The sequence below is a fragment of the Lepidochelys olivacea genome (assembly GCF_965140295.1).
Source record: "Lepidochelys olivacea isolate rLepOli2 genome assembly, chromosome: 7".
NCBI classification, from domain to species: Eukaryota; Metazoa; Chordata; order Testudines; family Cheloniidae; genus Lepidochelys; species Lepidochelys olivacea.
This window is the reverse complement of record NC_140417.1, coordinates 90763220-90776293: the sequence shown is the minus strand read 5'-3', so window position 1 is coordinate 90776293 and position 13074 is coordinate 90763220. Positions and strand designations below refer to the sequence as shown.

Genomic DNA, 13074 nt, shown 5'->3' with positions numbered 1-13074 from the left:
CAAAAGCTGCTGAGACACACAGCATAATCTGAAAGGAGAGCTGATCTTCTCAGAAGCCAAATCTAAGCAGAAGCAGATCATACATCACCCTTACATGCGTGATCTAACTCCAACAGAATACCAGAACCTAGACTGACATTTAAGTCATCATGGTTATCTTTTAAAAAATAAAAAAAAAAATCCCCAGAACCTCTCTGTCACACACTGACACGCCAAGCTATAGCCACCCTTGGGATGAAGGCAAACAACCAACCTCTCCCCCCGCCAGCAATAGATGTAAAGGGGTCCTCTACCTCTTCAAAAAAAAAGCCTCTCATCCTTATCCATATGACCACCTTCAGTACACATCACGACAACCTCAACCAACCAAATATTACTTCTACATCTTTGTACTGATAATGAAAGCTGATGCAATTAATACATTTTTCATCAAATTTGGTCCTGGGACATGTGTCTCCAAATTCCACAGTGGATACCTGATCTTGGGAGGGTACAATATCTTTACAGCTCTGAAAGCCTAAAAAAGGAGAAGATGAAAAGTCAACTTTGTTGAATCCAACATATCCCATAAATGCCATGTGTACTTTGGTATTGCTTAATTCAAGGGATGCCCCATTGTGTTATAAAGCTTAGAATCTTTGGAAAGTGTGTCTTATTGGGCTTCCAAAAGCACTATTAAGTACCAGGCATTATTACATCACGTCAACAAACCTAAGAAGTAGAGCATCTTCACCCTGATCAGTTTCAATCCTCATTCTTATACCTGAAGTACTATCCTCTCCAATCTCTAGCAGCTGACTTAGCTGTAGAAAGGTTTTTGTTTGCCAGAAGCATATGGACTATCAAACGCAGGAGGCTTAAAGCTTATTCCAGTGACAAAGAACAGAGTCAATGTTGGGATAGACTAAAACATGATATATACAGTTCAATATCTAAAAACAAAAGTGTCTCTCTAAATGGCCCTCGGTACCCTGACCTCAAATACAATCCCCTTGTTTAAAATGAAACAGTTAATAAGACTAACCAAAAATAAACAAGGAGAAGCCATTCAACTGAAGCAAAAAACCCTCATCTCACAGAGACCCTCCCTTTCTTCTTTTTCCCGCATCCCCAATGCCTGATAAAAATGGCATGCTTTGATGGTCAACAAGTTCAGGCTATTTTGGGCTGGGAGAATGATCAAGTGAATAAAAAAGTCCAGGGCCCCTTACAGAATATGTCCTGCCAGCAACTCCCTCATATTTAGAACAAGGGGCTCCAGCTCAAGCATCTCTGCTGATCGGTGCCGCAGCAGTGTCACACAAGAAGAGAAGCCATCTGTTTGACAGGAAGATCCCAAGCCATTTATGTCTTTATAGGTCAAAACCAACATCCTGAATTTCCACCCAAAAACCAACAGTGCAGATTCCACAGAGTACTGATGCAAGCGGCAGATATCGCCAAACCTTATTTTGTTTTGCCAGGGGGAGTGGGATACATTCTTGCCAAAACTGCTCAAATGTCTTAGGAGTATCATAGTGAGTTACATGTGACAGGGATAGAAAACTCTGTTTTTTTTCCTCTAATGCGTAGGTCTAAATTATCCTACAGTGCTGAATCCTCATGAAGCAATGGATGTAATGTAAGTTTCACTGTTTAGACCAGAACTCCTCCGGCAACATCAGTTACCAGTGAGCTTTCCTGAATATATCTGTAATAAGAAGAACTGAAATAGAGGGGATGGAAGTATAGGCACTCTTATTATATATGGAGCCACACCAACAAACATTAGCAGGCATAGTTATCTCCCTGTATTGGGCTCTTCAGATTCCAATCTAATATTTTTCTGTGGAGAAGTGAATAATGTTCTTCAGATCTTTTGGAGGAAAGTGGTAAAGTATGCATTACAAATACTAGTTACTCTCAACAATCTTGTGAGCTAGGCAAGAATGTTAATCCTAATTTACCAATGCGGAAACTCAGGAGGAGAAAGACAAGCTGAAAGTCACAAAAAGTATGTATCTGGGTCAAGAGTGGCACTCCAATCTCCTGACTTCAAATCCTGTGCCTTAGCCACAAGGTTATAAGTATTTACTCCGTTGTTTTTTGTTGCTTGTTTGTTTTTTATGTTTTGTTCCTTCCTTCAGGGCTTGCAGATCTGGACACTAATTCTATCATGCTCTAAAAAAATAAAGGGAGAGAGACTGGGACAAACTGGGGGTGACTGCGCACAAGGGTCTAACCACTAAAGAATCCTCCTCACCTCAGAACCTGGAACAGAATTCTAGATTCCTGAGTCTCACCATTCTTCTTTCGGCAAGCAGCTGGGAAAGCCATTGGTAAAACGTGCCTCATCTCCCTCTAGCAGGTGGCCCATGTAGACAATAACTTACTACTGCTATCAATTACTCCATTAGCTCAAGTAGCAGATGTCTGTGCTGTGATCAGTATTGGAACCTCTAGATCCAGTCACGTGGGAGTCAATATGGTTCAACATGATGGAATTTGTTGAATTTTTCCTAATTTCCTTTTTTAAACATGAATGAAGTTAAACAAATTTTAAGGTTACAAAGTCAAGCACGCAAAAGTAGGCAAATGCCAAAATTACAGTTACCATGCAGACTTAGTTCTGCCCCCTTGTGTTTAGTCTCAGTAAGAGTCTAAAACTGCGTCATGACATACTGTACATTTTTCCAAAGGAGCCCTGCCTCATTGAGTGCCCAGGACTTTTTTATTAAGAGGGCTCCTCTAAGTTGCTGTCACTGATTTTCTGGAGTACTATTTCACAATTTCAAGAATAAATGATACACATTCAAGTTCAGTTTTCACCTTGTCATCCCTCTTCCCCCATAAGAAAAGACAAGACAAACATTTGAATGTTTTTTGTCAGGCACAGTGAAGCCTGATAGACAAAAGAGAGAGGGAAAACGTTTCTCTTTTAGAAGTCTAAACGATTTGTCAGTTAACTCAGAAAAATGGGTATTTCTATTACATTATGTTCTAATTGATGCTCAGATTTGCTTTTCATAAGTGTAGTAAATCATGTAAAATCTTTCATATTGCAGAATTACATCTGAAAGAAACATTAAACTAAAACTTCTTTTTTGTAAGAATATCCGTATAACAAACTGTTTACATAAATACTGAACAGAACAACTTTACACAAAGTTATCGCCACCATACTACATACATGCAACACCTACCTTAGCATCATCTTCACTGAAGAGTGAGCACCAGGGAGAATTCACATTTTTAATAGCTAACTCGAACGAACAGGTAAAAAAAGCAACTTGAACCAAATCTGTAATAAATCCAAATAAATAAGTGACAGATGACAATTAAGTTTATTTGCTCTCTACCACCCACTCCCAGCATCACCCTCCTATTATGAGGAAGAATATAAACAAGAATATAAAATAGCCAATCCAGAGCCCAAACACATAATGTATGCTAAGGCTCCAATTTTGCACTATGGGCCTACTCAAATGTATATATGATCAGGACCTTAGTTTGTAAGCCTTTCACAGGGCAGGGACACGTGAGTGTAACCATCACCTGTTTAGTAATTTACATCTACAGGTGTGTATTATTATTATGCAGTCGACAATAGTTACAAGATATAGAAATAAGGCTATGTTTACTCCCTTGTTATTGGGCTATTAGATGGCAAGAACAAATGCACTACTTTTCTGATTTAAGACAGCAAGTCCAACTCAATGCTTTGCAAGTTTCACGTAGAAAAAAAAAATCTACATCTTACAAAATTATAGTAATCTCTTACATTCTCTCTGAATGACCCCACAGGCTTGCACAAAATTCCCCTATTAGGCAGAACACAGTGCCAGCTACTCTAATCATTCTTATTTTAGCAACTACTTGTCCACTTACAATTTAGCTGAAGGTATAAGGATTCTGAATACATCAGTTATTTCAGTAGCAGCAAAGGCAACTCGTGCATTTTGTTATGACATTCTAAAATAAGAGTTTCTATAAAAATTTGCATAGAAGATGGAATTTAATACAGGAGAGTTTCAATGTGGAAAACAAAAACATTTACCACATTATACCAGTTTTAGTTTAGACTATGAACTGTGCCTTTTCTTCAAGAGAAGAACATTTTGAGAAGTATTTATTCAACCTGTATCACGTTAATATCTCCTTTGGGCTAAACGGGAAGGGTTTTTCTACAGTAGGTTCTCTGACTGTTCACTAACAATGAATATTCATTATCACAATACTGTATTTAAGAAATTTAAGTTAACATAAGTAAAGAGGAATAAAACTAGAATTTGTATGTGATTTGGTAAAACTATACTTTTTTCCTTAAAAGTAATCCAGAATTGTGGGTTCCTTTGTATCTTTGGTCCTTCTCCCAGAAGGGTTCCTCAATTAAACTGTTAAAACTCGTTCTTTGTGACTTTGTATTACAACATTTGTGTCAGGGTACATTACCCACGTTGGCTTTGGTAAATGAAGTAATTCTTAAAAGCTGTTCTTTTCAAATAGCGATATGACATGCTGTCTTCACTAATCTTTCCAAAGGCCTATAAAAGAGCATTTTAAACTATTTGTTCTTCATAACTATCTGAAGATCCTAGAAAACAACATTTATGAAAGTTAAGGAATAAAAAACCAGAATAAGTACACTACCTGCATTTAAGTCACGCACTGGTACACACAAGGTAGCTGCAATTTTTTCCAAAACCCTTTTCATCTCAGGACCCTGTTTGAAGGCATCCACTTCGTACATAGCTGTAGCGTTCTCTTCTACACAGGTTACAAACTTCTCACAATGATCAAAGAACCTCATTAATTTGTCATTAATCTCAGTCGTCTCATTCTCAATATCTGAAAGGAAAAACAATTCTTAATGGAAAACCCCTACAATACACACAAAAAACAAATAATTTAAAGAATTCCCTTCCAGATTTTACAAAAGTTGTTCTGGGGACTGAATGGGAAGTCAACATGTCAGACAGCCTAATTTATAACAAAAACCAAGATAACGTCAGAATTAAGATGTTAATTATAATCTATTAGATTTAAACGCTGTCCAGAATAAGACAAATGGAAAACTACATTAGCTTCAATTGTATGTATTTCAAACAGGGCTCTAACACTGCTTTCCCTGATATGTAAAGAGATCCTATTGCAGGGGTGGGCAAACTTTTGGCCTGAGGACCACATTGGGTTTTCGAAATTGCATGGAGAGCGGGTTAGGGGAGGCTGTGCTTCCCCAAACAGACAGGCGTGGCCCGGCCCACACCCCTATCTGACGCCCTCCGCTTCTCGCCCCTTGACTGCCCCTGCCCCATCCATCCCTCCTTGTCCCCTGACCTCCCCCAGACCTCCCGTCCCTGTCTGCCCCCATCCAACCCCTCCTCTCATTCCTGACTGCCCCCCCCCCGGGACCCTTGCCCCATCCAACCACCCCTTCTCCCCTACTGCCCCCGGAACCTCTGCCAGCCCTCCGCCACCCATGAACCCCCCCTCTCCTTCCCAACTACCCCCTCCCGGGACCTCTGCCCCCATTCAACCCCCGTTCCCCAACCTCTGACCACCCCGCCCCCTATCCACACCCCCACCCCCTGACCACCACCCCGAACTCCCCTGCCCTCGATCCAACCCTGCCTAGCCCCTTACCACGCTGCCTGGAGCACCGGTGACTGGCTGCGCTGCTCAGAGCGCCAGGACAGGCCCGTGCTGCCTGACTGGAGCCAGCCACACCACCGCGCAGAACAGAGCACCGGAGCAGGCCGTGGCTCTGCAGCTGCGCTGTCCGGCAAGAGTTCGCAACCCCACCACCATTGCACCAGCATTGCACCAGCAGTGCAGTGAGCTGAGGCTGAGGGGGAACAGCAGGGGAGGGGCCGGGGGCTAGCCTCCGGGGCAGTAGCTCAGGGGCAGGGCAGGAGGATCCCGTGGGCCGGATGTGGCCCGCAGGCCGTAGTTTGCCCACCTCTGTTCTATTGAGAACCATGCTAACCAAACTATTCTTAAGATTATATCTACCCTATAATGGAAACATTTTCCTCTACCTACTCGTACAACAACATTTTAAAACAAAATTTATCACAGGTCTTTAGAGCTAGAGAACACTGGAGAGACAATGGCAGAAGACTGATCCTAGAGAAGATTGTTTCAAGGACAGGTGGCTTCCTTTATGCAGTGGTGGGTTTTACGCCTCCTCCCCTTGTGCGCATGTGTGAGGAGGGGGAAGTTCTGTTTCTGCATCCCACACTCCACTTGTGTCTTGGGGCATCCAAGTGAGTCCTAGGCAGAGTTTCACCTTACCCCCACCCCCAGGCCAGTCCCAGGCAGGGCTCCACTTTACCTGCGCCAGTGGTGTATGCTGGGGGCCCCCAGCCCAGTCCCCACCTTAGCCCTCCCCCTCATCATGTGTGCGCTGGGGTCCCCCAGGCCAGTCCCACACAGGACTCCTCTTCAGCCCGTGCGTGTGCGCTGGGGGCTCCTAGTCCAGTCCCGGGCAGGGCCCCACCTTAGCCCCCCACCCCATGAGTGTTGGGGGCAGGTAAACCAGTCCTGGGCAGGGCTCCACCTTAGCTGCGCCACTGGGGTGTGCTGAGGCCCAAAGGCCCGTTCCGGGGCGGGCCCCACTGTATTCCCCCCACCACCTCGTGTGTGTGCCGGGGCACCCAGGCCAGCCTTTCCCGCTCCGTTACCTCTGGCCGGCGGCTGCCGGTGCAGGGCCAGCTGCAGCCCCTTGCGGAAGGCGGCGCTGCTGTCCACGCACCGGTGCTTGGAGCTGCTGGCGAAGGCGAAGCGGCGCTGCGGCGACAGCAGGCCCGGGAAGCGGGCGGCCAGACGCTGGGCCAGCTGCTCCATGTCGAGGCGGCCCTTGGGCGCCAGCTTCCCGTCCATGTCGGGCTGGTACCACATGTCCCAGCGGGCGAGCCGCTGCGCGGCGGGGCACGGCCGTTCCTGGCTGCGGAGCAGGCGGTGCAGCTGGCCCAGCTTGCGGATCTGCTTCTCGGTGGGGAAGCGTGTGCCGTGGCGGATGAGGGCGCGGAGCTGCAGCGGGGCGCAGGCGGCGGAGGGCAGCAGGTACCCGGGGTCCGGGGGCCCCAGGGAGAGAGGGTCCCGCAGCAGGTGCTGATTCACCTCCTCGTACCGGGACTTAGTCCCGAAATAGCCGCTCAGCAGGGACGTGGCAGCCGCCCTCTCCTGCGCGAGGGAGACGCGGAGCAGCAGCAGGAGCACCGGCAGCGAGCGGCGCCCCGGGAGGGGTCCGCGGAAGCAGCTCGCCATGGGGAGACTAGCGGCTCTGCACAGACACCCGGGCAGGGGAAACTGAGCCTTCCCTGAGGAGGGGACTCCGGACCGGGCTCTGCAGCGGGGCGGGGCGGGGCTTGCACCGTGACAGAGAGCGGGCCGGGAACCCGCTGTTATGCTCCGCCCTGGCCCGGCCTCCTGGCCGCTGCCTTCCGGGGTTCAGCCAGGCCGAGGTGAGAGCTGCCCTCCGGCAGGATGATCACCGGCTCCCTCAATGACCTTTGCCGCTGGAAGCGAGAGTCCGCTTGTAAAAATGGCTCCCGACCCCGGCTGCTGCCTAGTGCAGTGGTTTTCACACTTTTATTTCGGGGGGGCCCCAGTGGAAGAAAATTGTTGATGCCCGCGACCCAACGGAGCTGGGGATGAGGGGCAGAGGGTTGGGGTGTGGGGATGAGGGATGTGGGGTAGGGCCAGGAATGAGGGGTTCAGGGTGTAGGAGGGGGCTCTGGGCTGGGCAGGGGTTTTGGGGTGCAGGAGGGGCTCCGGCTTTAGGGGGAGCTCAGCGCTGGGGCAGGGGATTGGGGCAAGGGGTTAGCTCCAGCGGCTCCTGGTCAGCAGTGCAGCCCGGGTGCAGAGTCAGTCTTCCCTCCTGTCCTGCACCGCGGACCACGCTGTGCCTGGAGCGACCCGCAGCAGGTCCAGGTCCTTGGAGGCACGCAAGCAGGCCAATGGGAGTGCGGAGCCAGTGCTCAGGCTGGGGGCAGCGCGCAGAGCCCCTTGGCCCCCATGCCGAGAAGCCGGACCTGCTGCGGCCTGCAGGGCCGGTGTAAGGATGTTTTGCGCCCTAGGCGAAACTTCCACCTTGCACCCCCCCTCCGCCCTGACGTGCCCCCACCTTCCAGCAGCTCCCCGCTGCCCCCCTCCGCCCTGAGGCGCCCCCCACCGCGGCAGCTCCCCGCTACCCCCTTTCCCCTCGGGGGGCCGTGTGGCAACTCCCCCCCTTCCCTCGGCCCAGGGAGCTGTGCAGCAACGCCCCGCAACAGCTCACCTCTGCTCCGCCTGCTCCCCGAGCACACCGCCGCCACCGCTTCTCCCGCTTCCCAGGCTTGCAGCGCCAATCAGCTGTTTGGCACACAAGCCTGAGAGGGAGAGAAGCAAAGCAGGGTGGCGCGCTCAGAGGAGGAGGCGGAGCAGAGGTGAGCTGGGGCAGGGAGCGGTTCCCCTGTGCGCCATACTTTCCCCCCCCCCCTTACTTGCTACAGGTGGTCCTCTCCTCGCCCCAGCCCACCTCTGCTCCACCGCCTTCCCGGAGCGTGCTTTTGGCTGCCCCCAACCACTTGGTGCCCTAGGCAACCGCCTAGTTCGCTTAGTGGTTGCACTGGCCCTGGCTGGCCGTTTTACAGGGCGCAGCGCAGTATTGGAACAGGTAGCTGGGCAGCACCGCCGATGGGACTTTTAATATCCCAGTCGGGGGTGCTGACAAGAGCGACCCAGTGCCTTACATGCCGCAACCCACATTTTGAAAAACACTGGCCAAGAGCACTGAAGCCAGGCTACCCCCAGGGCCATACCCTCATCCTGGGTTTGCTGGGTAGTGGGGAACGGAGGAAAGACCATAACTGTCTGCCCCTGCTCTTGATAACGCGTCAGTCAAACCCCACTCCCAGGCCCAGTCATGAAACTGAAAACTGAAAAACCAAGATATTATAAATAAACAAACAAACCAACCAGCGAGGAGGGTGACTTATTCCACCTTCTGGTTTTTGAGAAGTTAGGAGGAAAGCCACTCATCCCCCCACTTGTGCTTAATCCTGTCAGCTTCAAAATTCAACCAACCAAAAAGCTGGAATCCTCACTGGCTGCTTGGAAAAGGGAGCCAATTACCCTCTTCATGTCCCTCCCTCCCCACCCAGCTTGTGCTACTCTCCAGTTTCCTTCCATGTTCCTTACCTTCCTTCTGTATGATCGCAGCTCTTTTATCTACACCCTAAAGGTCTCCCCAAGACTTCTCTGAGCTGCCTGGCTTCTGTCTGGACCGGAAGCTAGTTTCATTGGCCATATCCATAGTGGCTGCTGAAGGGGATGTTCTCCTTGTAGAACTCCTGCTATACAGCCTACACCTTTATGTGCAGGTGGTGGAGTCCCCACTTGGTGCACCAGAGGTTGGCCCTGACTTGTGTTACCAGACTCAGAGACTTTCTGGACTATGGTCTGACAGACTGGGTGGACTCCATGGCACTTGGACAGGTCATGGGGTTGTCCCCTCGGTGCTTTCCCTTTAGCATGTTCCAGGAGATGAGGGCAGCTGTACCCCTGCTTCTCTCCCTTTTCTCAAGCAGGCCCTGCGGGAAAGTGCTCTCCCCCCACCTCTCACCCTGGACCTCTGGAGCTCATTGTTGGCCTACTGACCCATGAGCCTTCCTGGCTAGGCCCAATGCATCACCTGAATCAGCCGAACACCATCCAGCCAGTCCATCTACAAACTGCACATAGACAACATCTGTACACACTCATGCCACATACTATCTACTTCCTTGCCCTCTTGTCCCATGCTGATGTCAAGTGATGAGACTTGCTGCATCTGTGGAGGGCAGGGAGCTCCAGTGGGGTAGTCTTTACTCCACTCTGGTCACTGGAGATATTAACTGTCATTCCTTCATGGAATCATGTGTGCCTGATGCTGTTCAAGGAATCCCGACACCCATCCCTCTGTGGCAAGAGGGAGATCCTGATGTAGAATGCATCAGGATGCATTCCCTCTTCCAGCTCCTCTAGAACCTCATTGAGAGGTTCTGGCTGCACTTTTCCCCCCACTTCTTTATCCTCTCACATCCATGGTTTCATCAACCTCATCAGCCTCTTCCTGGCACTTGTCAAGATGGCCATCCACTAAACCAGGAAGAGGAAGCTGAATGGCGTGGGAGGAAGGGCTCTGCAACTGTGGATCCTAGTTCTGGTCCCTCGTCCAATCACACCTCCAGGCAGAGTTTCTCTGGGCAGTGTCCACTGGCTCTTTAGACAGCTTTGAGGAGCAGTCCAGAGTTCTCTGCTCAATGTCTCCTTCTAGATCCCTAATTTTTAATCTTTGACCCACACTCCTGTCCCTGTTTTCTCATTTGTTGTCCCAAGAAGTCGTTTGGGATCAATGGTTCCTCACCGAGGGCTGAAGGGGTGGGCATTTAGCCTTGGGTGGGTCGAGGCCCACCATATCCCAGATACCATAATAGGTACCTTCTTTCTGTCCCCCTTTCCCTCTCCTTTTCTCCTCACAGTCTTCTACCCCACCCATTCTGTTTCTTGGCCACCCCCTATTCTGGTGCATCAACTCAGACACCCACCTGCCCTTCTTTAGTCAATTCCTATTCTTCACATTCCCCTGCCCCTCAGTATCCCCACTACCCTCACATTCTTCTTTCTAGGGGGCCACAGGCCAAAGTGCTTCAGAGTTAAAGAAATTTCCCAGAATGCATGTGTGACATACTAATACCCTTGTATTGGCACCCTACACCCTATTGTACTAATCTTTGTTAAAAATATGCCTTGTAAGGTAATTAAATATTCATGGTAAATAGGCCCAATGGCCTGTGATGGGCTATTAGATGGGGTGAGATCCGAGTTACCCAGGAAAGAATTTTCTGGAGTATCTGGCTGATGAATCTTGCCCATATGCTCAGGGTTTAGCTGATCACCATATTTGGGGTCGGGAAGGAATTTTCCTCCAGGGCAGATTGGAAGAGGCCCTGGAGGTTTTTTGCCTTCCTCTGTAGCATGGGGCACGGGTCACTTGCTGGAGGATTCTCTGCTCCTTGAAGTCTTTAAACTACGATTTGAGGACTTCAATAGCACAGATATAGGTGTGAAGGTTTTTTTGTAGGAGTGGTGGGTGAAATTCTGTGGCCTGCGTTGTGCAGGAGGTCAGACTAGATGATCATAATGGTCCCTTCTGACCTAAATATCTATGAATCACTTGAAAACTCATAATTTGTCAGTCATTATTATCCTGATTCAATGTTGACATATTTTATGTGATGCTATAATAGTAGCCTGTATGGTGTTATTAACACATTCCAAACCCCACAGCCCTGCCCAAATGGGAGATGGCAAACAGGTCTGTCCTAGACAAAGGAATGTGTGCTCTGCTTAATTTGCATTTAAGCAGTAAACAGAGGCAACAGAGAAAGCTCAAATGGGTGAGAAAAAGCCAGGAGGGAACATCATTCCCCATAGATTCTTTGTCTTCTATTGCCCAGGTGGAAATGATTTCCAGGAGGGGGACTGAAATTATAAAAAGGAGGGGCAAACATCTGCCAAAGGCACCCCTTTCTATTCCTCCCTCCCCTTGCATTCACTACACCTGAAGAGAAAAGGGAAAGAGTTGTTGGACTGTGGGGGAGGGATCTTGACCTACAGAGTTTGGTCAATAAGACTGCTGAAAGCATGTGGTGAGAAACTTTGCTTGAATCTAATATAGTTTGTTTAATTAGGCATTAGTAAATGTTATTATTTTCTTTGTAACCATAGCTGAGTTTTATGCCTCATTACTTGAACTTACTTAAAATTCATCTATTTGTAGTTAATAAACTTGTTCTACTGTTTTATCTAATCCAGTGTGCTTATATCAAAAGTTTCTGAATAACTATTTGAGATAATAAACTGGCATATTATTCTTGTTAGGGAATAATAGACTTGAAATATTTGTACTGTCTGGGAGAGGGCTAGGTAGGGCTTAAGTTCAGCCAAAGCTGTCCAGAGCAGAGCCTGGTAAATATTTTCAAACCTGTGGGGCAGAAGCCCTGAGCCCCAGCGCCGCTGCATGGGGCAGAAGCTCCCAGCCCCAGGGCTTTGGGAAATACTGTATAAGAATTTAAGCCCTGGTACAGGCCATGTTCCTGAATATGGGATGGGGGCAAAACGTGTGTGTGGTGTGAGAATGCTCTACAGCAGTGATTTTCAAACTGCAGGTCACTACCCAGTACCGGGTCACGGAATGTAAGGCACTGGGTTGGGGCGGCTCTGGTCCACAATGCTGACTGGGCCGTTAAAAGTCCCATCAGCGGTGCTGCCTGGCTAAAGCAGGCTAGTTACTACCTGTTCTGCCCTTGCTTTGAGCATCGGCTCCGCACTCCCATGAGCCAGGAACCAGCCAATGGGAGCTGGGGGGGGTGGGGGGGGAGGCAGGGGCACCTGTGTCCGAAAGCTGCGTGCAGCCGCTTGCGTGCCTTCACCTAGGAGCTATACCTGCTGCTGGCCACTTCTGGGGCGCAGCTCAGTCCGCAGTGCTAGAACAGGCAGGAAGCCTGCCTTAGCATCCCTGCTGTGCCATTGGCTGGGAGCTGCCTGAGGTAAGCCTGTGCCCCAATCCCCTGCTACAGCCCTGACCCTGCCCCAAACCTGGAGCCCTTTCCTGCACCCCAAACCCCTCATCCTGGCCCCCCCCCAGAGTCTGCACCCCGATCCCAGAGCCCCAAACCCCTGCCCCATTGCAGAGCCCCCTCCCACACCCTGAACCACTCATTCCTGGCCCCACCCCGCAGTCCTTACCCCCGCACCCCAACCCTCTGCCCCAGCCCTGAGCCCCTCCCAGACCCTGATCCCCAGCTCCGTTGGGTCATGAGTATTAACAATTTTCCTAAACTGGGTCGCCAGAAATTTTTTTTGAAAACTGCTACTCTACAGTGGAGACAGTGATATTTCAGAAAGTGGGAATACATAGGGACACTGCAGAGAGGAAAGTGTAGCAAAACTTGTGACAAAATTGCATGATATTCCACATCTACCATTAATTAAACACTTGTTTAATCCACCAAATGGTCATCTACCCTCATGACAGCTGTTATTGATAAGTTTACCAAGTGAGGGATT

At 49.3% G+C, this 13074-nt stretch overlaps 1 protein-coding gene across 1 annotated transcript in view; it reads right to left on the bottom strand.

Moving 5' to 3' along the window:
• MINPP1 (multiple inositol-polyphosphate phosphatase 1) overlaps positions 1-7628 on the bottom strand; it is a 39890-nt gene extending 32262 nt beyond the window's left edge. The window contains exons 1-3 of the mRNA XM_084634844.1: positions 6663-7628; positions 4630-4827; positions 3183-3280 (exon numbers count right to left, since the gene is read on the bottom strand). Coding sequence (XP_084490970.1) covers positions 3183-3280; positions 4630-4827; positions 6663-7248 — 882 coding nt within the window. The 5' untranslated portion in view covers positions 7249-7628. The remainder of the gene's footprint in view (positions 1-3182; positions 3281-4629; positions 4828-6662) is intronic.
• Between the last annotated feature and the right edge of the window lie 5446 nt (positions 7629-13074).